This window comes from Saimiri boliviensis, chromosome 4 (assembly GCF_048565385.1).
Source record: "Saimiri boliviensis isolate mSaiBol1 chromosome 4, mSaiBol1.pri, whole genome shotgun sequence".
In the NCBI taxonomy this organism is placed as follows: Eukaryota; Metazoa; Chordata; class Mammalia; order Primates; family Cebidae; genus Saimiri; species Saimiri boliviensis.
The window spans coordinates 9,761,070-9,787,907 of record NC_133452.1 but is presented as its reverse complement, the minus strand read 5'-3'; the positions used below and the strand labels follow the sequence as shown (position 1 = coordinate 9,787,907).

The 26,838-nt window shown below is 41.5% G+C and overlaps 1 protein-coding gene and 1 long non-coding RNA gene across 2 annotated transcripts in view; one reads left to right on the top strand and one right to left on the bottom strand.

Annotated features, from left to right (window-relative positions):
- LOC141584227 (uncharacterized) overlaps positions 1-26,838 on the bottom strand; it is a 70,803-nt gene that overhangs the window by 17,877 nt on the left and 26,088 nt on the right. The window lies entirely within an intron of this gene.
- Positions 1-26,838, top strand: part of SLC22A3 (solute carrier family 22 member 3) — a 107,920-nt gene that overhangs the window by 74,587 nt on the left and 6,495 nt on the right. The window contains exons 6-9 of the mRNA XM_003933780.4: positions 18,533-18,630; positions 18,750-18,964; positions 24,450-24,558; positions 25,321-25,433. Of these exons, the coding sequence (XP_003933829.2) occupies positions 18,533-18,630; positions 18,750-18,964; positions 24,450-24,558; positions 25,321-25,433 (535 nt within the window). The remainder of the gene's footprint in view (positions 1-18,532; positions 18,631-18,749; positions 18,965-24,449; positions 24,559-25,320; positions 25,434-26,838) is intronic.

Genomic DNA, 26,838 nt, shown 5'->3' with positions numbered 1-26,838 from the left:
GGGGTGTCTGTTCTTATAACCAAAGCTAACTGATGCAATTGGTCATATTACTAGTTCAGTTGCCAGAGTAGGATTGACACATTTTTTGGGGTGATGCAGAAGGCATCTGATTGTGGTAGATTAGATAGGTTATTGTCATTTCCAAGGGATGAAAATACTTCCTGGCTCCACAGATGTTGGGCATGGCAGTGAAATTGCTTTGGCCTTATGGTAGGTGCAGTGGACTTCCTGCCCTTTGAAGTTGGTGTTGACCATGTGACTTGCTTTGGCCAATGGCAAGTTGCTAAATGTGATGCAATAGAAGCTTGAAATGTGCTTGTGTAGTTAACGCTTTGTCTCTGTACTTCAGCCATCACCATGAAGAGAATATTCCCAGGCTCACCACTGGGCCCCAAAGGAGCCTGAGAGACATTCAGAATGGAGCTGATCTAGCAAAGCTTCCTTGAACCTACACTAGCAGGCCCCACCCAACCCACAAACACACGAGCTAAATGAATGCTAACTATTCTATGCTGCTAGGATCGATGGCTGTTATGCGGCATTATTTATCAATGGCTGTGATGGTTAAGTGTCAACTCGATTGGATTGAAGGATGCCTAGGTAGCTGGGAAAGTATTGTTTCTGGGCATGTCTATGAGGGTGATGCCAGAAGAGATTGACATCTGAGTCAGTGGACTGGCAGAGAAAGCCTCACCTTCAACATGGGTGAGCCCCATCCAGTTGGCTGCCAGTGTGGCTAGAACAAAGCAGGCAGAAGAAGGTGGGATAGGCTGTCTGGCTGAGTCTTCTGGCTTTCCTCTTTCTCCCGTGCTGGATGCTTCCTGTCCTTGGGCATCAGACTCCAGGTTCTTCTGAGACTTACACCAGTGATTTGCCAGAGGCTCTCAGGCCTTTGGCCACAGACTGAAGGCGGCACTGTTGGTTTTTCCACTTTTGAGGCTTTTGGACTCAGACTGAGCCACTCCTGGCTTCTTACCTCCTCAGCTGACAGACAACCTATCATGGAACTTCACCTTGTGATCATGTGAGCCAATTCTCCTAATAAACTCCTCTTCATCTATCCATAGACCCTATTAGTTCTGTTCCTCTTGAGAACCCTAATACAATAACGGACTGTGTCAACACTGAGTGAGCTGCCACTGTCACGGCACTGACCTAAATTACGCAGCTACACAGGGAGTACCTGTGGGAGCACTTCCTTTTCTCTCCCAGGATCTTAAAGGCCTTTATCCTAAAGATCCCTCTTTCTCCCCAGCTCCCCATACCTCTCGTCTTTGTATGGGATATGCTCATAGAGAATAGTAGATTACAATTCTAGTTAACAAAGAGCCTCTGACACTACAGAACTGAATATGCCCATATTCGTTAGTTATATTTTATCCTATACTGGCTCAATAAACCGTTAAGGTTTGATTGTAGTTTCCTCATTTTTTAGATACCCTTATGTATTGTTTATAGTGAACCTACTGCTTTTAAAATTAATACCAGATGTTATATCAAGACATGTTCATACATAAACAGGCTTGGGGCAGTCCCCATGGTGGTATGTTTAGGTGACATCAGGAATGGAATTTGGGCTTTCTGATTCCAAAGGGATTCCTTTGGGCCCATCATCAATATAAATGATACAACTTTTGAAATATTTCCAAAATAGAAAAGATTAAAGTCTCATTAGAAAGTGTCCTGCTGATTTTTTTATTACCTTATTTGTCAAGGAGATTTCTAGATCTTAATTGCTACTGTCTTTTCTATAATTTAATGAGCAGTCACGCAAACACCAATATTGCTACAGAAAGGGACTTTCCAGCTTTGGGAATATCTGTTTCTGACATTTCCACTCAAAGGGGGATTTTTATAACATAATTTTTGTTCTTCCAAAAGAGGAACCACACCATGATTCCAACTTGCATGAGGCCCATCAGGGACGGTGGTATTTCAGTTCAATTACAGTGCTGTCTTTGTTAATTGTTGTGTTTAGTTTAGAATTGAAATCTCTCTTTGTCGAATTCATTTCAAAAGATCCAGAGAACATAGTTTGGGCACAGGGAGTGCCTGAGGAGTCTCTAGGGCAGTCCAGTGTTGGAACGAGAAAAGTGGGAGTCTAAAAAACAGTAAAAGTTGTTGGAAAGAAAGTCACCGGGGACCCATCTGGTGCTTTCTCCTGACAAGGCTGAATCTTCCTCCTCTCACTTGACAGAATGAATGGTGCCAATTCTCCCAGCAAAGCCCTCATCTTTAAAATGACTCATAAAAATGATAACTGTAGTGTGCGCACCATCACACTCGCTTTAATGTAGAATAGGTTTGAATGCAAAAAAATATGCCAGGATACTGGATATACTCAACACAGAATGGAACTTTGTAGCCAATAATTAATTTGATTGATACTTCCTATTTTAGCCTGAGTTCTAAAAATGGTGTGTATTTAAATGGATTTCTTTACTTTCCACGTCTTTAACTTTTTGAAAACAAGACTGTATGGCATAAAATGCGAGAACTATATAGACATAAAGACTGTACCAGTTAACAGTGACATCCATGGCATATCAAGAGCCCCAACTTCCTTTCTCAAGCATGATGCCCAGCACTCATTTCCTTCCACAAAAGGAAACTCAGCCTGGCATCGTCCAGGTCAGTGGACTGCCATTCAACCTGGACAGATATTGAGGGGAGGATATTCCAGAGCATCCTAGAGCTTTAATTGAATTGGAAATTCACTTTAAAGATGTCTTAAAGAATGAGATTGCAGCCTTGGAGCAGGCTAGGCGGACTTCTAAGATGCCTCTTCAGAGAGCAGCATTTGCACAAGGAACCATGGTGAGCCAGGGTCTTTCCCTCTACTCACCCAAACTCAACTTCCAGATTCCCTCTGGGGAGAAAAATAATTGGGTTATACCTTTATCAAAATCTTAACTATCTCTGCTGTACAAGTTTAGCCTTGAAAACTGTTTATCAGAACTGGGAAATAAAGTATTCTGCATTATGGTCCCATGAACTTCCTGCTTTCAATTGTCCCATGAACTTCCTCAATCAATTCTGGTATCTGAGGAAATATTACTAAGGAATGACTATATTTACAGAATGCAGGACAACAGAGGGGCTCAGGCAGTGTCCAGCAGGGTGGCCAACTGGCCTTGCTAGCCCAGGGCTAGGGAGTTGGGAGTTTCAGAGCTAACACCCAAAAATGTCTCAGGCAAACTGGGTGGAGTTGGTCTCTCCATGACTGGGTCAGTTCTCGCCTGCCCAGTTATGCTCAGAGGAAGATTACAAATGTCTACACTTGCAGGTGTCACAAGTCCTCCCTGCCCACCCCATGGACCCCAATGCCTAGGAGAAGACACGGGATTTCCCGCCTGGCTGGAGGATGGGCCTGGGGTCTGCTTGCCAGCGTTTCTGGAATCGGGGGCAGGTCTGCTGAACCTGTTGGGATCGGGGGCAGGTCTGCTGAACCTGTCCAGTTGCCTGCCAGGTTTCCTCTTTCTTCCCCCACCCCTTCCTCCTCAGAGCCTTGTGTCTTCCCCTGTTCTTCAGCTAGTCCTGATTCCTTGCCCACTTGACTGGGCTTCTGGCCCTGCCTCATTCCTGCCTGCTTCATCCTCAGAAGGCAGGGTTCCAGCCTGTCCGCACACACCCATGGCCTCAAAGTGAGATGCTGGTGCTCTCTTGAAGGCTGGACCTGCTCATCCTAGAGACGACTCCTGCCAATCCATTTCCCAGACAAGTCCCCAGGCCACAGACAGCAGGGCCAGCCTACGGAAGACACAAGGCCCTCTTTCCCCTCACTGGCCTCTGCATGGGGAGGAACAAGTCCTGTTGCTTAGTTGGGCGGAGAGCCAAAGCCCTTTCCTTTCTCACTTACTCTGCTCTCACTGCTACTGGGATCCTGGCAAACTGCACAGGCAGATCCATGTGGTTTATGTCATGGGAGTTCTAAGCTTTGCAAAGTGACCTTGGCAGCTGTTCAGTGGTTCGTGTTTAGTTATGAATCCAGGGTTCCGTGGGCTTCCCTCTTTCCCTTCTCAAAGGCTGGGCTTCCCTTTGCGCTTTACGAACAAGAGTCTTCTCATTTCTACTCCAGCACCCCTCATTAGGCAGAGAAGCATTTGCTTCTTTCCCGCCTACCCTGGGCCCCAGCAGTATTACACACAAAAGTGAAACACAAGGCAAAACTCATCAGCCACCCAAGCTGGTTTCATTCCATTAATATTGGTTGTTCCCTTTTTTGGGAGTTGTGTAGGCACCTAATTAGATTATTTTAATTCTGGGACCCTCTCTAATAGAAAAGAGGAGTGAGTTTGCCTGTCCTTTTTTCATTTCACGCATCTGCCGGAGGCGGGCCTTCCGATGCCCCCTCTGGAATCTTCCCGCTTTACCAGGGTGAGGGAAGAGGCTCCCTGCTTCAAGTGTTCTGCTCCTTTGCCAGTTGGCCCATTCTTGTGTTTTCAGCAAAGCCAGTTCCCGCAACGCAAATTACTGGGCTTCTCAACGGTGGATAAGTGAGAAAACCCTCCTCTTTGTGAGCGAGCTCCTTCCTGGAGACAATAATGAGCACAACTCCCACAGCACCGCGCCACCAGCAGCCCAGCGGGAGTCCCGAGTTACTCAAAACCCAGAGCTGTGTTGCTAGATCTTTGACCAACCGGGAAAATTGTCTTTCTTCATGAAATCATCCTAAGAAGAGAGATGTGGCTCAAGGAGAGATGAAATGCATTTAAATTCCCCAGCGCTAGATTGAACATTGCTGTACGCAGTTGTGCCCCTTTCATGTACATGTAACTGGAGGAAATTGTACTAAACAATAAAGAAGTGAGAAAACACATTGACATTCAATCTCTTGAGGTCCCATCCAGGAAGATGGTAAAAAAAAAAGGTATCAGGGGCTGGATTTTCACGGAATCAATCCTCCCTTCCCTAGAAGAATTAAAATTAAGATCTGTATCATAGATTGGTGGTTGAACACCTGGGTTGTGTTGGCATGGCAACACATGCGCTTCTTCATGTGGAGGCTTCGTGCTGAGGAGGAGGTAGCCTAGAAGCTTCCTTTTCTAGGTAAAGGGGGGAGTCGTGTGGATTCTTCAGTTTGTTCTGATAGCCGTTGTTACTTCTTTGTACTTCTTTGTCTTTACATCTCCTCCTGCTACATTTTAAAGCATTTTTATAGTGTGTAGTTTGTCTTAATAAAGTATTTTATGGCAAAAAAAAAAATGATGGTGGAATCCACGCACTCATACAAACAGCATAAGGCCCGCACAGTGCAGAGATGGCTAGATTACTTGGTTTGGGAAAAATAGCATGGACCTGCTCTGTTTTTGTTTTTCTCCGAATTTGGTGCTATTTGAGAGAAGGAAATGTAATTTCATATACAGAAAGGCAAACGATTGAGATAGTCCTTGTAAGGTGCCTGAATAAAGGAGGTGTTAACGAGTGGTGAAGTCTTTTTATCCTTTGCAGGAGAAGAACTTAGATGATATTAGGGAAAATGGCCAGAATTAAGGATGCTTTTCTGCTACAGAAATCTTTTGTGTAACAGCAAAACTTTCTCACCTTCTTTAGTGATGAACATAGAGGGTGAGCAGAGAGGGAACCCTGGACAAGTGGATTGTGATGTTCTTGTTAACACATTCCTGTCTCCCAGCCACTGTAACTTCAGCCTGAGAGTTGTTAAAAGAATCCGTCCCAGTAGGCCAGATCCTAAAGATTATGGAGTTACTGCAAAGGTCCACAGACCATTAGTAACCAAGCCTTGTCTGTTGAATGAATTAATACATCTTGGATTAAAAAATTTACTTTTTTCAGATAAAATTAAATACAGTTATACTTAATAATCAGCAATAAATTGAAAGGTGTTATTAAATCATAGTAAATTTATGTCATTATGTGGTCTCAAAGAACTGAAATGAAGAGCACAATTCCTGTCATGTGGGCAATTTTTAAATTTTTTTGACATTAATCAGACATCCTCATACTCAAAAAGAGTGAGTCACTGTAAAGCACAAATAAGGTGTCTCCACCTGTTGCTGAGAGTCTTGACAAACCTAGACTTCGTGGCAACAACTTCTAAGATCCCTTCATTTCTTTCATTCAATAAAATACACTTCTGTTCATCCTATATATATGGGTGTGTGTGTATATATATGTGTATGCATACATATGTAAATATATATATATATATATTTGAGATAGAGTCTCGCTGTGTTGCCCAGGCTGGAGTGCAGTAGTGTGATCCTGGCTCGCTGCAACCTCCACCTCCCAGGTTCAAGCAATTCTCCTGCCCCTGCCTCTGCCTCCCGAGTAGCTGGGACTACAGGCACATGCCACCACACCCAGCTAATTTTTGTATTTTTAGTAGAGATGAGGTTTCATTATCTTGGCCAGGCTGGTCTTGAACTCCTGACCTTGTGATTTACCCACCTTGGCCTCCCAAAGCACTGGGATTACAGGGTTGAGCCACCACGCCTGGCCAAGTTCATTATATTTTATTTTCCAGTGACTTTAAGGACAAATTCTACATGTTAAGTTGGGTGGATTGAGTGCTATGGCTCCTAACTCTCTACTGTCTCTCAAAGGTGAGTAGGATGGGTTGAGTACCATGGTTCCCAATTGCCTTACTGTCTCTCAGAGGTGCATCTTGGTCTTTTCCTGCTTACATTGCAGAACCAACACATCACAAATAGTTTAGAACTTGAGGAAGACTGAGTAAGGCTTATGGAATACTCAGCACAATCATATTTATGGCACAGAATGAAACAGAGATTGAACATTTACACACGTTTTGATTAGTATGTGTGTTCAGCCAGGCTTACACAGTTCTCTTTGAGACCTGACCCAGACATATTTTTCTAAAGACATTTCAGGTATTCCCTCTGCAGTTCATAACAGTTTATACATTGCATTGATACAGGCTGCTCTAAAGTTAGCAAAGGACAGATTTTTGTCAGTTGAGTGAAATATAGTATCAACTTCATGTAGGATTGCTGCCATGCCTTTTCTTTCTGCAATTGTGTAAACGAGTTGGTACACTTTGTTGTCTAGAAATAGCCAGCCTCAAAATTTCAACAAGTTGAGTATTAATTATTGCAGTGAAAAATTTCTCACATTAAAAGCAGAATCACAGAATTCTCATTTGGTCATCACATGGTTAGAAAAACTATTTTAATGTAACTGACATGAGATTGTCCCAGAAATGAAAGTGTATTGATACACACAATGTAGCAGTCATTTCTCTTCATTTGTTCCTTCATTTATTTAGCAGATAGTTACCGGGCACTGAATTCAGGGCATCTACTTTATAATAATCTCGGTGTAATGTTCACTTTCAACAATGTCTCTCCAGATGCATTCAAGATGTCTTCTATTTTCTCTAATTCTCTATCGTTGCTATTCGTTTTCCCTTTTTCTCTTTTTGAGCTGTTTTCTATCTCTCCTTACTTATAATAGTTTTTATGTAACTATACTTACTTTCATCATGTAGATATGTGCAATAGAATTAAACATGAAGTTGAAGAACAGATTGAGTCTTACATGGAATGTCTAGAAATCACCACAGTGTATTTTAATTTTGATTGATATTCACACTGAAATCTAGGTAGAGTAAGTACAGTTGTTAATTATGGAAACTAGTCTATGTATTTGTTAGAATATGATAAATCAAGTCACAATTCAAAGCTAGAATAAATAGTGAACACAATATAACATTAATGCAGATTAATAACCGTGGCCCAGAGACCAGCCATGAGACATAACACGCTTCGCTGTTAACAACATTCAGGATTGCAGTTCCAGAGATGGTGTCTGCTACTGGCTTATGGCTGGTACATAAAAGGATATCATCTATCTCTAAATGTTCTGCCTTCAACAGCACAAGGGATGTACCAGTGAACAATGAGTTACCATATGCGGAAATAATTCTGCAAATCAAAAACCAGAAAAGTAAGCAACCCGCAAGTTCCAAAACTCATTAAATGATTGTGAGATTTATTTCGAAGTGCTTCTAAACTGATCTTCAAACTCTTCAGCTACATCTGAATTTCTCTGGAATATTTCTCAGCATTCTCAAATGAAACCAAGGGCTTTCTGAGCTACATAAGGAAGGCAACATTTGGATATTTGACAAACTTGGAAGTACTGAAAATGGAGGAAATTCCGAGATGACATCTAAGTGACTCTTTGTCACTTAGATTACGTGGTTTTGGTTCTTGTTTTTTGTGGGGAGTGTTGAGTTCCTTAGGGCTCTGTGCATGGCTCAGGCGTCATTGGACTGTGCAACACTGGTCTCATGTCCTGCTTGATTGTCTTTCTTTTTTTATTATTGTACTTTAGGTTCTGGGGTACATGTGCAGATCATGCAGGATTGTTGCATAGGTACACATATGGCAATGTGGTTTACTGCCTCCATCCCCCTGTCACCCACATCTGGTATTTCTCCCCATGTTATCCCACCCCGACCTCCCCACTCTCCCACCCCTGCTGTCCCTCCCTTGGCACCCCTCAACAGACCCCAGTATGTGATGCTCCCCTTCCTGTGTCCATGTGCTCTTATTATTCAACATCCGCCTATGAATGAGAACATTCAGTGTTTGATTTTCTGTTCTTATGTCAGTTTGCTGAGAATGATGGTTTCCAGATTCATCCATGTCCCTACAAAGGACACAAACTCATCGTTTGGCTGCATAGTATTCCATGGTGTATATGTGCCACATTTTCCTTGTTCAGTCTATCATCGATGGGCATTTGGGTTGGTTCCAGATCGTTGCTACCGTAAATAGTGCTGCTACGAACATACATGTCCTTATGATAGAATGATTTATAATCCTTTGGGTGGATACCCAGTAATGGGATTGCCAGGTCAAATGGAATTTCTATTTCTAGGTCCTTGATTTTCTTCTTCTCTGTTTCATCTATCCCCACTCTTTCCTTGGTAGGTTCCCACTCTAATGTGTCTGATTTATGCTTTGCTATTAATGTGTTCTTATGAAGTGGAGCATGCTGTGTGTATTCAGGTGATATAAATGGCACTGTGCCACTCCAGATCTTGTATTTCTTACCTTTTCACTTGACCATGTGTTTTAAGTGTCTACCCAACTTGCTTATGTGTGAATGCATTGCTTCCAACTCCTGTGTGATTTTCATTAGTGCACACTTGCTGTGTCTCCGATCTCCATCTTCCTAATGATGAGCGCCTGGGTTGCCTTCAATAATTGTAATCGGTGTTTTCATACATGTCCCCTTCTGACTGCTGTAAGGTTCTCCATGGAGTTCAAGGCCTGGAAGCAGATCCCCTGGGTCCTGGTATGCAGGCAAGCTTCGTACCATGAATAATACCAGCTTGCTTTCTGGGTCTGCCCCATTAGTGGGACTTTCGTCCACATCTAGATTTGGTATGTTCCAGTTTCCTAATTTTGCCAGCCCCTGGAGTGCTTTAAGCTGCACATCTCTAGTTACTGGGGAGATTCCGGGTACCTTCACTGGAGCACATGGAAAACAGAACAAATTGAAGGGCAACCAGGACTCTCCCAGAGGCAGGGACCAGCTCAGAGCCAGGATGAAGACAAAGCACCCTGAGCATGCAGCATTGGGAGAGATACTTGTGGCCCAAGCTGATGGGGAAGGTCAAGGGCAACACAGAGACGCCACTGCCGGCTTGCCAAGAGAACATGCAGGAAACATGGAGAAAATGAGGGACATCTCCATTTTCCTGAGAAAAGGGCTGGAGGAACATAGGTGGCATCCAGCCCTAGCTACTGGCTCTTTCAGAATGTAGCCCGGGACTTGCCCCAGTCACCCTTGCCCTGAGCACTGGGTGACCAGGGCTGATGTCACCCTGGCTGTCCCTGACCTGTGCAGAAAGCACTGCCAACTCAGGACAGTGGCGGGAGGGCTTTATGTGCCCAGAACCAGCAGGAGACACCTACTGGGAATCTAGTGGGACAAGGTTGCAGTGACCCTGGAATCCTGCTCACACCTAACAGCTGGAAGAGTTCCATCAGCTGGCGAGTGAACAGGTGGTCTGATGAGCTCATATGTTTTTGATTATGATGTTAAAGACCATTAAATTATTTCCCATTGAAATAATTCCCAAAGCATTCAGAAGACTGAGAAGAAGTGATGATAAGAATTGTTTGGGGTAGGAGTGTAGGAGTGTGTGGTTTGGATTTTTATTTGTGATAAACAGAGGATTTGCTTAAATTCACTCGAACTTGCCTTTTTTCTCCTTTCAAAACAACTTTGGCTGACCAGTGTTTTATAGACACTCAATTTGCCTCTTCATGGAACTTAAAATTTGTGTCCATATCTGCTTACCATAGTTTCAGGCACTGAGCATTTCAAAAACATGATATTTAGAACCTTTCTCTTTCTGTGATGACTGCTGGCATGGGTGCTGCTGGAGAATTCGATGACAGGTTGGATTCAGTCCATGCAAGTTTTGATGCATATTCTTTTAATTTCTGAGCCTTTAGCGTTAGAGTTTTAGAATTAAGAGTACATTCTCTTCTTTTTCCCTTTCTCCTCTTACTTCAGCAGGCTCCCCTCCCCGCTCCACACACGAAAACAAGAAATAAAAATAAAACCCTCTCAGCTTTGCTTTTAAGAAATGAAGAAGTGTTCCAACATGTAATCCACAGCTGCAATCCATTAACCTTTGCCAATACTGGGTTCCTCCTGGGACTGCATAGATAGAGGCCCATTTGCTGTTCTGGGCAGCATGCCCAATCATCTATGAGGTGGGGTACTCAGGCACTCTTTCAGGCCAACTCAAAATAATGGAATAAAATATCTTCTCCATTGAGTGCCTCAATGAAAGAGCCACCTGGGCTGCAGGTGACCAGACTCACTGGGTGTAGCATGGTAGCTCCTAACCACACGTGTAGTTGAACAGTGGAGACATGGCAAGTCTGAATTGAGATGTGCTGTCAAGTAAACTGTATGATGCATTTCAAAGATTTAATAGGAAGCAAAGGATATAAAATCCCTCATGAGTAATTTCATATTAGTTATGCCTGGAAATGATCATGTTTTGGATACACTGGATTAAATGAAATGTACTATTAAATTAATTTCCCCTATTTCTCTTTATGTTTTTTAATGTGGCCACTAGAAAACGTAAACTTACTTGTGTGGTACATTATATTTTCATTGGACAGCACTGGTCCAGAGGACTGGGATTTATTTTTAACGACTTTAATAAACATCAGACATTCATGATAATTAATATAAATATTTCTCCATCATATGAGCTCTTGGATGGTAAGTATTTTATCTACTCTTGTTTTAAAGGATGAGGTTTCCAAAAATTTCCCAGTACCACAGGTAATTTGGCAAATTCTCTTTTATGGGTACCAGATAGTGCTATTTCCACCCAGAAGCTGGCTATAGCTCTGTAATGTGAGATACTTACTCCTGGCCGTTCTGGACTGGACCTCACCTAATGAGCTCATCTTCCACCGGGAAGTGTGATGGAAGGACATGGGCAGCTCAGCTGTCACCGCTGAGCTTCCTCCCAGCCTTGCCAGGCCCTCTGATTCCTGACGCTTGCTTGTAAGACCAATGGGGACTTTAACTTTTGAAGGTGGTTTCTAGTCCCCCCAAGCGATGAGCCAAAAGACCTCAAATAATATTTTAATCACACAGACTTCTTAGACATGAAAAATTTCTAGAGAGGAGAGCCTTTAGGGAACAGTCATGACATATTCACTGAATAAATCACAGTATTACACTCAAGAGAAGATAAGTTTTCTTTCTCATCGATTCTCATCTTTCCTTGTGAAATCCAGCAACTGACAAAGAACTCTCCTATTAAGAACAACCAGACGAAATGGCAAGGCTAGACAAGCAGCCACCAACACTGTCCCCTTCCTCCTGCCCATGGTAGACTCTGTGGCAAGAGTATTTATTCCTCCAATGTCCAGGACTCCATTTCTTCACCCAGAGCTCCAGGTGGAAGTAAACAATGGGAGTGAGCCCATGAGGTGGGATTGTTGTTCCTTGACTCTTAGTGCTTCTCATGCTGGTCTCCTGGGGATGTGGTTAAATGCAGATTCTCTCTAGATCTGGAGCAGGGCTTGCTCAACAGGTTCCCAGGAGAGACTGATGCTGCTGACTTGTGGGTCACACGTTGAGTTGCAAGGCTCCAAACATGGTATTTGCTGGTGTGCACATTCGTGAAAAATTGCCCTGCCTTAAGCATGGTAGATCCACAGTGCCAAATTAATATTAAATACATCTCGTATACTTAAGAAAATTCAACATAAAAAAAACCAATTTCTTAAAAAAAAAAAAAAGGCAGAGCAACCATTCTCTTTATCTGAACACCTTTGAAAGTATCTCCCATTATGGGTTACAGCATTAGTTACTAATTACTAAAGGAAAAAGTACTGGGTGAATTACCACACCTGGAAGCAAAGTAACTCTCGAATGTTATAAAACATAATATTAATGTTGACAGCTTCTGTTACTAAATATGACATATCGTGTGCCAGGTGTGTGTGTGTGTGTGTGTGTGTGTGTAGGTGCATATGTATATACATATACACACGTGTATGTATCTGTGTATATGTACACATATCTATGTATCTATATAGATTATTTAAATGAATTTTCTAAACACTAATAAGGTGTGATTTGATAAATGAATAATATTGAATAATAATATTCAAGGAATACATGAATATTATTATTCTTCTGCTACTGATGAGAAAACTAAGGCTCAAAGAGTTTAAATAACATGCTAGTAAAAAAAAATCTTCTGAGTAGAATACCATGTCCGGCCTGACTCTGTCTTTTTTTTTTGACCTGAGACCAGTACTCCATGTAGGGAGCTCTGAACATCATTTTTATAACAGATGGTTATTTAAAATGCCTTTCTCTTCTTTGGCAATTTAAATTAAGATGTCAACTTGAAGAAATGTTTCAAAAATGTTGCAAAAGAATTGCAAAGAGAGCTGAATTAATCAAAGAAGGACAAATAAAGTGTTCTTTTAATATGGAGTACTTCACTGTTGATGGAAAACACAGTCTTGGCAGAATTTAAAGATAATCAAAGAGATAGATAGGGCAAATAGCAATTCAGCTCATGAAATAAATACAAGGAAACTGACTTCTGCAGTTTAACCTTGAGCAATGCCTTTTCCTATGAGCAGAGTGTCATTACGCGGCAGCAAGCCTCCAAACAGACAGTGTTACCCAGAACATCACCCTTTTCTCCCTTTGCTTCAAATCAAAACCAGCATTCCCCACTTAGATGGCACAAAGGGTAAGACAAAATGGGACACCAAGTGATACACTGTTGATTCTGTTTCTATGAAATTTTAGAAAAAGCAAAACTGTCATGACAGAAAGTAGATCTGGGTTTTCAGGCCCCAGGATTGGGGGAGGGGAGTGACTTCACTGAGACACAAGGAAACTTTTGGGGATCATGGAAAGGGTCCATGCCACAATCGTGGTGGTAGTTATAAGACTATATATTTGTTGAAAGTCTTCAAAGAATGCATTTAGAATTGCTGAAGTTTATTGTACATAAATTATATGTAAATATCATAAAGTGCATGTAAATGGTATGAGATAATAAAGCAATTTTTTAAAAAAATATATGTAATAACCTGGTATAGCATTTTGTTTTCTTTGTGTCTGACTCAGACAGGCAAAATTTAGTAACCCTCTGACAACAGAAAATCAGCACCGCTATAGAGCTAGAAGTTATTGCAAAAGAATAATAGTGGCAGCCACCAAGATTTTCCTGGATGAATTCCATCTAAGATACGGTTGTAAGAATCTCAAGATTTTTGGATGCCTAGAAAGTGGATTATCCTTCAGAACATCTGCGTCACTGTGGAGATGTTAGTAAATCAAAGAGCAGCTGGATTTGTCCTTAAATGTAGCAAAATATGTACTTGCTTGGAAGTACTCTTAATCCTTTCATTCACTGGAAAGGGAAGATTGGTTTCATGGTCCTGACTCCCTTCCTTTGTTATCAGCACCTGGTATTCTTTTTGTGGCGGGGTAGAGGATATAAATGAGGCAGTAAACTTGTGGTCTAGAAAAGCAGACCGCAAGTTTACTGTTTTAACTCCTAAAAGTTTGAAATTAAGACCAATACCAACTATTTTTATGGAGTGGATTGGAGTATAGAAGCAATTATTTTAACTATTCACTGAAAAATATTTTGCCTAAAATATTCAGTTATTAAAGCAAAAACATTGTTCTGGATTGGATTCTTCAGATAATTCTGCTTTTGGCAACCAGTAACAGAAAACCAACTTAAATAGGTTCGGATAGTAAGGACATTCACTGGCTCGTGTGTCTGGAATTCTAATGACACAGCATTCAGGGTTGGCTAGACCAGGGTCTCAACAATCTTATTAAACCATGGTTTTCTTCCCCTCTCTCCACTCTGCTGACAGGACAGCTTCATCTTAAGACTTGCTGTCCATTTGTATAAGATGACTGCTAAGATGTATTTGAGTCCACAATTTCCTCATTCATTCCTTGAAGGAAGGAAGAAAAGATTTCTTCAGGGACTTCTGACTTAAGAGCAATGAAGGACTTTCCCAGAAGTCCATTTCTCACTGGCCCAAATTGGGTTGCACACTCATTTTTCATTGGTTCAAATTGGGTCACGTGTCCAGTCAGTGACATGAAGGATAGGATTACCCTAAGCTAATCAGGTCTCCCCCTACAACTGGAAGCAGAGTCAGCTCCCATAAACATATGAATTGATGGTTTGGGGGAGTGTAGTGAAAGAGAAACGAATCATCAATTAGGTACACTGTGTCTAATTTAAGTTCATGACTAAAAGTGAGCTTTTTTTTGTTACAAAAATAATGTAGGCTTAAATTTTAAGAGAACAAAATGATACAGCATACTTGTAAACAATAAATATTATATTCTACATACTGCAGATACATTACAGCATAATGGTTAAAAATACAGACTTTGGTATCAACCTCCTGGTTCATTTTCTTACTGACTGTGTGTCCTTCTTGGGATAGGTATGTAGCTGTCCCCCACCTCAACTTCTTCCTCTCTGTAATGGGAATGATAGTAGTGTCTGTATAAGTTCCTCCAGCACTAAGCCTCCCATTCAGGGGTCAGCAAACTACAGCTTGCAGATCAGATATCGGGTAACCTGTTTTTGTAAATAAAGTTTGTTGGAACTCATTTATGTATTGTCTATGACTGCTTTCATACTACAAGGTTAAAGTTAGGTAGTTCCAACAGAGGTCTTAGAGCTCACAAAACCAAAAGCGTTTCATATATGGCTCTTTGTAGAAAAAGTTTGCCAACCTCTAGGTTAATACGTAAGATCTTTATTTTCTTGTCAAAATCTAACGAGTCATAATTCTGTGGTCACTGAGTAACTGGAGATCTGCTAGAGAAAGGCAGTATCTACAAAGCTAACATGAAAGCCAGAGATGCTCCTTTATTTTATCACCTAAAAACAGTGAAGAATCATGAACAACTGAAAAATCTACAAATGTGTTTAAATGTCAAATTAGGTTGAGCATGGTGACTAATGCCTGTAATCCCAACATTTTGGGAGGCTGAGTTAGGAGGATTGTTCAAGCCCAGAAGTTCAAGACCAGCCTGGACAACACAGCAAGACCCTGTCTCTACTGCTACTACTACTACTACTACTATCACTAATAATAATAATAATAATAATAATAATATAATTAGCCAGGTGCTATGGCATGTACCTGTGGTCCCAGCTACTCAGGAGGCTGAGGTGGGAGGATTGCTTTAGCCAGGGAGGTTGAGGCTGCAGTGAGTCATGATTACACCACCATACTCCAGCCTAGGTAACAGAGAGAGACCCTATCAGAAAAAAAAATTTTTTAATAAAAAAGTCAAACTGTCTACCTGGACTGACAAGAGATCTCGAAATATGTGATGTAAAATTTCCCTTCAACTCTGGGATGTTGGAAATGGAACCTGAGAGTGAATTTGTTCAGACTTGTAGCTAGTGGTTAGAAGTCTTAGCTCTCAGCAGAAGACTGAAGAGGAAATAAAAGAGAGCCAATAATAAATTGCTGTGAATATTTCTTTTGAAAGGCAAAGAAAAAAGTGTTGTCACCTGTGTGTGCTAAGTGGACAGTGGTGTTGATATATAGATGAGGAATCTTGTCAGGGAATCCCTGGAGAAAGAAGAGTCTGAGACTAACACTGCCAGGCAGCCCCAAATCTGAATTATGAAAAAAACCCCAGTAAAAGGAGAGACTCATGGGAACGAGTCAGTGGTGATATTTCCATGGAGGAACACTGTCTTCCCAGGATGGGTGGTTTTAATCCCGGATTTAAAGATCTTTAAAATCTAAATTATCTAGTCAAATCTTTTTCATAAAACAATGTTTTAATTAAAGACTCAGTTTTAGGTCAAGTGCACAGTGTGTTTCTTAAAAAATATATAGCTGTGACCATCAATTATCAAGATTTCTAGAATGAAAATCTTTCTACATATTCAGTAGTGCCACGTGGGGATCAGGAGCATGCGGGGCACAGGCTCACTAATCAATTGCCTGGTCTCAAATCCTGGCGGCTTTAGCTCCCTGCTATTTACTCCTTAAAGTCCTAAGCTTTGTTTTCCTTATTTATAAAATGGGATTAACGAAAGTACTAACTTTATAGAGCTTTGGTGAGACTTAAAATAATCCAGGTAAGGTGCTTAGTCCAGAATCTAATATCACACACTGCATAGACACTAGCCATTTTAATGTGTTAACACATAGAAATAAATTGTAGAAAACATTTTGGCAACACACTATATAGTAATATATTTGTATAATATGTTGACTTCTTATCTATCACTTTTGATATTCCTGTCTTGTTCTGGGAGCAGCAAAGGTTAAGTAGACACAGAAAAATCCCTCATTGGGGTTTTCAAATTTAGAAGGTTAGCTCAGGGGTCATCTTCTTCTCTTCTTTCAATTTTTATTTATTTATTTATTTATTTAGAGATGGAGACTCACTGTGTTGCCCAGGCTGGGGTGCTATGGCACCATCTCAGCTCACTGCAATCTCTGCCTCCCGGGTTCAAGTGATTCTCCTGCCTCAGCCTCCCAAATAGCTGGGATTACGGGCACCTGTCACCATGCCTAGCTATTTTTTTGTATTTTTAATAGAGACAGGGTTTCACCATGTTGGCCAGGCTGGTCTCGAACTCCTGACTTTGTGATCCACCCTCCTTAGCCTGCCAAAGCACTGGGATTATAAGCGTGAGCCACTGTGCCCAGCCCAGAGTTTATCGTAATAGAGATAGTATTAGTTAAGATCCAGGTCAACTTGCTAATGAAACGAAGGCCCTGAAAAGTGTCTTTCTCTTTAGCACAGCCACCCAGAGGTGAGCAGCCTAGCTCTAGCAGTCAGTTCTGCTCCATGAGGCCCTCCAGAGCCTGACTTCCATTTATCTTGCGTCTCCACCATGACCTCTACTAGCTTGTATGGTTGAAGCTCACCAGCATCTTCTTCCAGCAAGCTATTTTCCTTTTAAATGCCGAGACCTATAACTTTCACATGTGACACCTGCAACCACCTTATTGCTGAGGTCTTAGTCACAGTGCCACTCATAGTTGAAAAAGAGACTAGAAAAAAATGACTCTCACTAGGCTGCCATATGCCCAACTAAAATTCTGTGTATTCTCAAAAGAGGGAAGGGAAGAATGCTGATGGAATCAATCAGCAGTCTTCCACGGGCATAGTCATGGAAACTATTGTTTTGTTGACTCTAGACACTACTGATTTTAAGACACATAGGCATTTTATGTACCACAAAGTAAGAGAAACCATGTTGTTTAAACTGGGGCACATTGCTTTCTTATCAGCTCAGTTGTAGGACACCTTCCAAATAAGAGATGTTAAAATGTAGAAAATGAATGTGTCTTGGCAGTACAAACACAAGAGTGTCTTGTACATAGTTGGCCAATAGCAGTATTTTTTGAACTGAACTGAAAAGACCAGCTACTTGGACAGCCCATTAGAGATGAGCTGAATTTTTCTGAATCAAAAAGATGCCACATTACAATAAATGGACAAAAGCAAAATAATACCTTTGGTGCCTGCTCTTAAACTTGACATTGTTTTGTTTGTGAAAGACAGATTTGAGGATTTAGTTTATAAACAAACCCTTAGTTGGTTGGATCCCACTTGCTTTACGCACCCTGACTCTCATTTTCCCCAATTTAATAAATGTGCACGTGTATTTTACTTTAGAACACAGAGTAGTTCTAAAGTAAAATACACGTGCACATTTATTAAATTGGGGAAAATGAGAGTCAGGTTGGGTAAAGTTTTACTTTACAGAGAAGTTTAGCATAAAGTACTGCAATTATCCTAAGAACAGATGCTCAGTGCAGTAATCCTGTCTGTGAATTTGACATGTTCAAAATGCCAGAGTACAAGCATTTCAATTCTCAGGTTTTGAGATGGTATGAAAGCCCCTAGTCACTTCAGTAAGACCATTTGATTCTGGTTAATGACAAATCTATACTATGCAGGTGTTTTTGGCTATCTATTGTTACTGAAATCTGCTTTTCTTATATAGATCACTGTTACAGATGAGGAAGTTAGTAATCCATCCTTTTTAGATCTGGTGAGAACTCCCCAAATGAGGAAATGCACACTTATTCTTATGTTTGCTTGGTAAGTTTGACTTGTGATGGATTTCAAAACTTGTGTTAAATTTACAACACATCCCTTCCTTCAGATCAGCTTGAAGTTATCTCTTACTTGTTCTCTGGTGTCTTTCAATGTTGCTACAGGTTCACAAGCGCAGTGGTGTATCAAGGACTTGTAATGCGCCTGGGAATTATAGGAGGCAACCTCTATATAGACTTTTTCATCTCGGGAGTGGTGGAACTACCAGGAGCTCTCTTGATTTTACTAACCATTGAGCGCCTTGGACGACGCCTCCCCTTTGCGGCAAGCAATATAGTGGCAGGGGTGGCATGCCTTGTCACTGCGTTCTTACCAGAAGGTAATCTTACCCCACATTTGTTTGGCAGTCAATGAACTTGAAAACACGTTAAATCCACAATCAAGTGTAGGGAGCCACATGTTTTCAGGAAATGTGCAATCGAATCACAGTCTTGGTACCAGGCAAGCTTTCATGATGTTACTCCATTTTCTGCTTAATCAATGTAAAATCTTTGAAGATAAGAGAGGAGTTTTTTAGATGATTCTCTTTTCTCAATTAAGACGATTTATGAATGAAATAGACATTGTGCCCAATCTAGCTGATAGTGATGCGGTTTCTATTAATCACCTTTATGTGACTTACTTTTGTAATATCTCTGATATTGTTCACCTTATTTTCTGAACCTGTGCCATGCTGCTGGCACCATGCTAAACGCTGCGGTTACACATAGACAAAAACCACAGTTCTTAACTTTGAGTGGTTCACAATCTATTAAGGGTTACATATACTTTAAGACTGTCACGATTCTCATGGTCATGAATTATTTACAAGATTTAGAAATATAAAAAAACAGGTTGGGGAGAAGTGATGAATCCACAAAGGGGTTCAAGAAAAGCTTCCCAGCAGTGGGAACTTAGCATGCCTGAAGAATCAAATGTGCCAGATACTGGGGAGGGAGAGGACAGATATTTCCAAACTAGAGAACAGCTTCCAGAAGTATGAAACACCTTTGTGCATTCAGGAACTGAGGGGTCATTGCTGTGACTGGAATCCAGGCAAGGAGCCTAAGAGACGGGCTGTCACCAGCATGACCAGCCCTGCAGGTCTTCCTGTGAGCCTCCGGAGGAGGAGGAGTGAGCTCAGCGTAACTGTAACAGTTTCGAGATGGCTATGGGCAGGGGGAGATGCTGAGAGCAGGAGTTACAATTGGGGCAGTCAGACCTAGATGAGAAGGGTGATTTCATTTCAGAGATGTTGCAGAGTTAAATTTTTCAGAGCTCCATGCCTGGTGGATGGGGTGCAGGCCAGAAGGAAGCAGAGGGTGCAGTGACTCCCGTTAGTGGTGAGCAGCACCCAAAAGATCCCACCCTAGAGCACACCAGGGACTGGGAAGAGGAAGGCTTCACATCCCGGGGGAATGTGTAAAGTAGAGCAAGTTCATCATTTTCCTGTCCCAGGAGAGGTGAAGTGGGTAGTACAGAGGAAGCTGGATGCTCTGGGCGTCCTTTGTGTCTGCACAAGAAAGGCTGTCTTTCTTGGAGGATCCTCTGAGGACTAGCCAAGAAACGGATAACATAGTGCAAGTCAGAACAGTCAGACATTTACAGATGAGTTTATTAATTAAATGAAGGTTTATGAATTCTTAAAACCGCAGGTAGACCCTATTTGAATAAAATTACAGGAATGCCAGTATTCAGAACATACACACACACACACACACACACACACACACACACACACACACACAATGTACAAGTTCCCTGACATGTTGGAATGTTTGCTGAAAAATAGCAACTGCTCTCTTGTTTTCCTCGAGTGCATTCGTTTCCCAGGGCTGCTGTAATAACTACCACAAACTCGGAGGCTTGAAACAACAGACATTTATGCTCTCAGGGGTGTGGAGGCTGGGAGTCTGGAATCCAGGCATCCAGGGGTGCTTACGTCCAGGGGTTCTGGGAGAGGATCTGTTCATGCCTTACTCTGGCAATCCTTGCAGCTCTTTGGGGTCACTCCAATCTCTGTCTCCATATTCATAGGGCATTCTCTTCTCTGCCTGTGTTACCTTAACTAATCACATCTGCTAAGACCTTATTTCCAAATGTGGTAGCCTGGAGGTTCCAGGTAGACATGAATTTTGGGAGACACTGTTCAACCCACTACATGAAGTTAACATATTCTAAGAGTTGGAGAATCTGTACAATAGCTATCTTTTAATACATGTCTATTCAGTATCAATTAATTGCCAGCCACTGGACTAAGAGGGGGATGGAGGGCTGAACAAGATAGATGTAATTCCTGCCCTCAGAATTGTATTATTTAAGAAGGGTGAAAAATTGCAAACATTGGAGATGTTACTGTTCTATTTTACTTTGGTACTTTGGATATAACATAAAACTCTAGCTCCCTAAGACGAGGTCTTCTGTTCTCATCATATGTGGACTGGGAATGAAATATTCATTGCATGTGAAATTAGAAATGCAGAGAGAAAGATGCTTGAATGAAGTGTGACACCCTATTTCATGAGGTATGTCCACTTCACTCTAGAAAATTTTCTCTGGTCCTAGACTGATTGGGATGACTTTAATGTTTGTTGCATTCGGAATGACCCCAGAAAGCATTCAAGACTGTGTGTCCAAATCAAGATGGAAGTAACTAGGCGGATAGTCATAAAACTATTTTGTAGAAAATACTTTCAAATGTTTGAAAATGTAACACCAAGAATAGACTTTTATCCTTTGTCTAACCAGTTTTATTTTATAATTTCCTGATTGAAGCTTTAGAATTGTTCTCAGCAAGACTGAAAGCTAATTGCTCTTATTCTAGACATTTTATTTTTAACTTCTGCAGACTTGGCCACTTTTATAGTCACGTGTCAATCATGACTGACTTGCAGGAATAAATTTCAAATCCCTAAACTGAGTTCCAAATGTTAACAGAGGATCCTCCCTTGAGTCCTTCCAATTTAAAGACCCATTGGACTCAATTCCAGGGAAAGGCTTTTCTGCTCAGCCATTCCTGACATCAGTGGTAGGTCGCCAGCCCCTGGGGAGAATACAGATGAGCTTTTGGAGAAACCAGCTTTAAAATTGTCCCACGGCAAATACTAATCAGCTTTCCTCCCACTCGATCCAACTTTTCATGGTCTAAAGAAATTCCGGAAAAAGAAATAATATTTCTGGCTGTATCCTCATCTCAGACTTACTGCTTCTAGACCAAATTTCTGAATGCTCATTATTGTCTGGAAAATAAAGACCTTTCTTTATCCATACCCATCTGCCATCTTTAATTTGGGTTTATTTAGGATGGCCACAAACCTGGCACTTTGGATAAGTCATCTTCTTGAACTGGAAAACTTGTCTTCTACTTTTATTTTTCTTTAAGTGCAAAGTAAATTTACTTATCTTAATTTAGACATTTCTATTAGGATTTCTCACTAAACTTTATTTCAGAATTCAGAGTAGATGGTCCATTCAGAGGAGATATATCTTCATCTTTTCTTCAGTAATTGAGGTATTATTCCCAATAATCTCTAGTACCTTGACCAAATCCACATTCAGAAGAAAACATTTTCTTTGTTCTCATATAATTCTGTGGATGACAATTTTAGTTTCAATACTCATTTTTAAATTGCCTTGTGGTTTTTGTCATTGCTACCAAGAGTCTTCTATGGCCACCTAAAAATGAATTTAGCTTGTTACTGGAATCAAGAATATTTGTGTGCATCTATAATTATTCATACTTCCTAATAGTTCTCTTTTCAATCTTTAGTTAGTGAATCATGCAATGCCTTAGAAACTTCCCTTTGGTTACACATTTTGACAAACTCTCTGTCCCAGTATAGTTTGATACCAGACTCTACTGCTTGGAAAAGAGTTGAGAGTCTTTCAGATTAAGGTTAACATGCAGGACAGTCCACATCTCCAAAAGTGGGGCAACTTGGCATTTTCTGACTGTTTTACTGAATTGACTGGTGATTTTTCCAAGTTAGCCACATATGTTCATCATGGTAGGAGTGCATATGTGTGTGTTTTAATTTGGTCTCTGCGTTTTTGTTTGGATTATTCCATCAAACAGACCTTGCCTCAGTTATAAACCCAAATTGCCCTTGAATTTGTCAGTGGGACTCAATTTTAGAGCAATCCTGATTTAGTGAAAAGAAACCTACAATGGAAGAACCCAACCTGGATAGTGAAGCTGTTTCCCGGGTAGCAGGTGGCCTTCACTGCAGCCAAGAAGCGGCAGGAGATGGTCTCATCAGGCTAGGACCCAGAGAATCTGAGCCTCTGCTCCCACTTTCCACTCCCAGTACTCATTGAAAGATGCTCATTGAAAGATGCTCATTGAAAGATGGGGTGGAATGCATTTCCTAGTCCCCCCTCACACCCCTTTTCTTGGCCTTCTTAAAGAAGCAAAGCCTAAATTACACATGTTGACAACCCTTCTGTGCCAGAGCAGACAGGGGTCCAGCACATCAGCACAGCTCTGCCTTCCCCACTGCCTGATGTAACCATTAGCGTGACAGCTACAGGTCATCTGGGAAAAACGTCAAGTGCACCAGGATGTCCTCGGCCAGTTTGCAGTCAAAACGAGTGAACTCCAGACTCCCAGAAATGGTTTGGATTCTTGAACCATCTTTTCCTTCCACTTGCTCTCCTGGGCAATTGTTTTATTTAATGAGTTTTAGCTTTTTTTTTTTTTTTTTTTAACTTGGCTATTCTCTAGAGAGAACATACAGAAAAAAGTCTACTGAGCTTGATTCTCTTCTTTCATCCTCTTCATTCATGACTATCTTTCTACTAAAAAAATTATATATTCAGGAAGGTTCAATAATTCTTGTAAAAGATGGGAAGATGATTTAGTGCTAAATGAGCATACGTGAGTACAAAGACAAAAGGAAAGGCACACAAACACTACACATGCTTCATTTTGCTTGGAGAGCAGATATGATCATGTTCATGCAGGCATATGTCCTCGATACCAAATCCTCTAGGAAAGGATGACATCAATTGCACAACTCCTAGGAAAGCTAGAGCAGCGACTTTTAAGAGTAAAAATGGTGAACTCCTCTGCCCTTAAAACACAAAAGAGAGATAATATTTGATAGAGAATGTTTGGCATTTCCCACTAGTTACTAGGGAGGAAAGGAAAATATCTTCCTACAACAGAGCAGTCCTAAAACCGTTCATTTTAAAATGGATGAACCAATTGGCATTGACAAATGTGTCTCCTTGTGGATAGTTTCTTGAGAGGAGTACAATGGAGGATGAGGAAGACAATGAGTGACATTTGCCTTAGTGGTAACACACAGAACAGATGTCCCCTTCCAAAGGTTCCAGTCCTCCAAGCCTGCTCCACGGTAGAAACCAAGGTCAGCTCATCAGGAGCTCCCCTGGTGTGCTGGGGACGGCTATTCCATGTGTCATCACTGCAAGGTATGCACAGAGAGGACAGCTGGGCACCAGCTATGGGAACGTGGGGGCTCAAAGGCACGACTGGAAACGACCTCCTAGACCAATGCCAGTGTGCTCCAGCTCTCTAGGAGGGCATTTCCCAAGACAGTGTTCCAATGTAGTGCTCCAATGCTCAACACACCATCCTTGAAGTGTACTTCCTATAATCCAACCTCCGCAGAAAGGCATCTAGCACCATCTAGTTTCGTTGTTGCTGAAGTTTGGCTACACTATTAGAAGGTTCTCTCATCTGTGCTTAAAATTGGCAAAGACTTCAGGCTGGAAGTCACTAAGCAAATGCCGTTTGCTGTTCTGTAAAGTGCTAATGAACTCAGACCCCTAACTCCGCCCTTCCAAACTTTCTGTGTTTGCAGGAATACCATGGTTGAGGACCACAGTGGCTACCCTGGGAAGACTAGGGATAACCATGGCCTTTGAAATTGTTTATTTGGTAAATTCAGAATTGTACCCAACAACATTACGGTAATTCTAAAAAAACATGTTATAGTTTCTCCTAAGTAACTCTGTAGACCAGTGTTTTAGTTGATTTCGTTGAAAACTGCGAAGTCATTTCCTTAGCTCAGTGATCTATTAGTCTGTGCTGAATCTGGCCAGTAAAGAAGATATGCTTTGAGTTACCACCACTTTCTGCATTACTGTCTGCTGCATTTGTGATAGAAGTATTTCTCATATGAGTACCTTCACACACTGTAACGGTTTTGGGAAAGGCATTGGACTTGGAATCAGAAGACCTCTAGGTGCCTTTGCTTAGACGGTGGATTAAATCTGCATCCATCAGCACCACCTGCCACAAGGCTATGGCCTCTCTTTTGACTGCATTATGTGCATTGCAGTGGTGAGCAGCTGGTTATGAAGGATGAAATAAAACAGTGTGCACGGATTAGTGTGAATCGACCTCCTCTGCGGGGGAAGTATTCCCTGGGCACACTTTGCCCTCACGCAAGGAAACAAAAGTGGCACAAAGTGACCCAGAGCAGGCAGGGCAGTGGGTTGCTGATGGATAACACCCTCTGCCCACGCTGGCGACTTCTTCACTAGCCTCACTGTGAAACATGCAGAATAGAATGGAAATGTTTTGCTTAGCGTTCACGAGAGTAGTCGTTTTCAAAGAAAATGAAAAGTATCATCACACTTTCTTTGTCATTTAGTATGTCTGAATATGTTGATTATCTTAAACTCATTTATTGAAATAGTTTCCATTTAAAATTACTTTTCATTCAACAGAAATTTTGGAGTTTCGCTTTGTTCAGGTCTGTGTGATTTTGGGGGAATCATAGCCCCATTTCTGCTCTTTCGGCTGGCAGCTGTGTGGCTAGAACTACCTCTGATCATCTTCGGTAAGAACTCATTTGCTACTCTTAAGAGCTTTCATCTACCTTCTTTGTATTAATAGAAACCTATAATAATTATTAGTTTCAATAATGATGATATTCATTTCATTATAGTAACTATTGCATTGATAGTTATGATATTCATTTCATCTTATTATAACACCTATTTCAGTTTTGAGGAGCCAATTAAATTATAATAAATGGTTTTAATATACTTTATATTAAATGGTGGTGATAAATAATGTTCAATTAACATTCTTTCTTTGGGTTCTGAGTTCAATGCTACGAAACTCTTACGGTGTTAGAGAACAGAACCAATAATTTTCAGGGGACTAAATTAAATCTTCAACATATTTAAAAATGAGGGCCAGGTGCAGTGGCTCATGCCTGTAAGACCAAGGTGGGAGGACTGAATGGGCCCAGGAGCTCAAGACCAGCTTGGGCAACATAGCAAGACTCTGTCTCAACAAAAATTAAAAACTTCGCTAGGCATAGTGATCCATGGGTGCCTGTCGTCCCAGCTACCCAGGATGCTGAGGCAGGAGGATCAGGGCTGCAGTAAGCTGATTGCATCATTGCACTCCAGCCTGGGCAACAGAGTGAGACCCTACCCTATCTCTAAAATAAATAAATAAATAATGAAAATAACAAAAAATAAGCCTAATGACTAATAGTATTTCTGATGTTTTCTGTCTATTGACATCATATCTTCATTTGCTTTGATGCTAAAAATACCATGCAGAGGGAACAGGGGACGCAGAATCCCTGGCACATATTCCATCACTTCTTCCAGGTCCCTTGAGTGCACCCCTCCTCCCACCTCCAGCTTCCCTAGGACCTGTGAAGGGACAGACTCACAGTCTAGGAGGGACGTTGGGGAATTCAGTGCCCACTTCTCCAGGGCCGCTCCAACTGTCCTGCCTGGGTTTCACACACTCCCCAACCCCTCCGCAGCAGTCATGTGGGTTGGCCCCTTTCTCCTCCAAACCTTTCTCCACCTCTGATTCCTTACTCCTGGTGGAGAATGTTTTTCACTTATTGTTCAGCAGTTGAAATTTGAATAAAAATACTGAGCCCCTGAGGACTGACCTTCTGATTCATGCAAAAGTCCTTTGAGAGTGTGAGGGACAGAGAGTCAGTTTCTACCACTTGACACCATGAACTCAACAGACATCACCTCAAATTGCTGTATGGGATTTGGTCATCAAGCTGAGCATTAATTCTGTGGTCAGCATGAAAAAGCAAAAAGTGCCACTTTCCAGCAAAGACAGAGTAATCCAGGAGACACGGTCCATGACCTCAGGACTGTAGCCAACGACCCAGTGGCAGGCAGGCAGGCAGGGCCTGAGACTGCAAGGGTAGACAGCTGAATTTCTAAAAACTCAGTGACAACTGCTGAGACCCTGAAAGC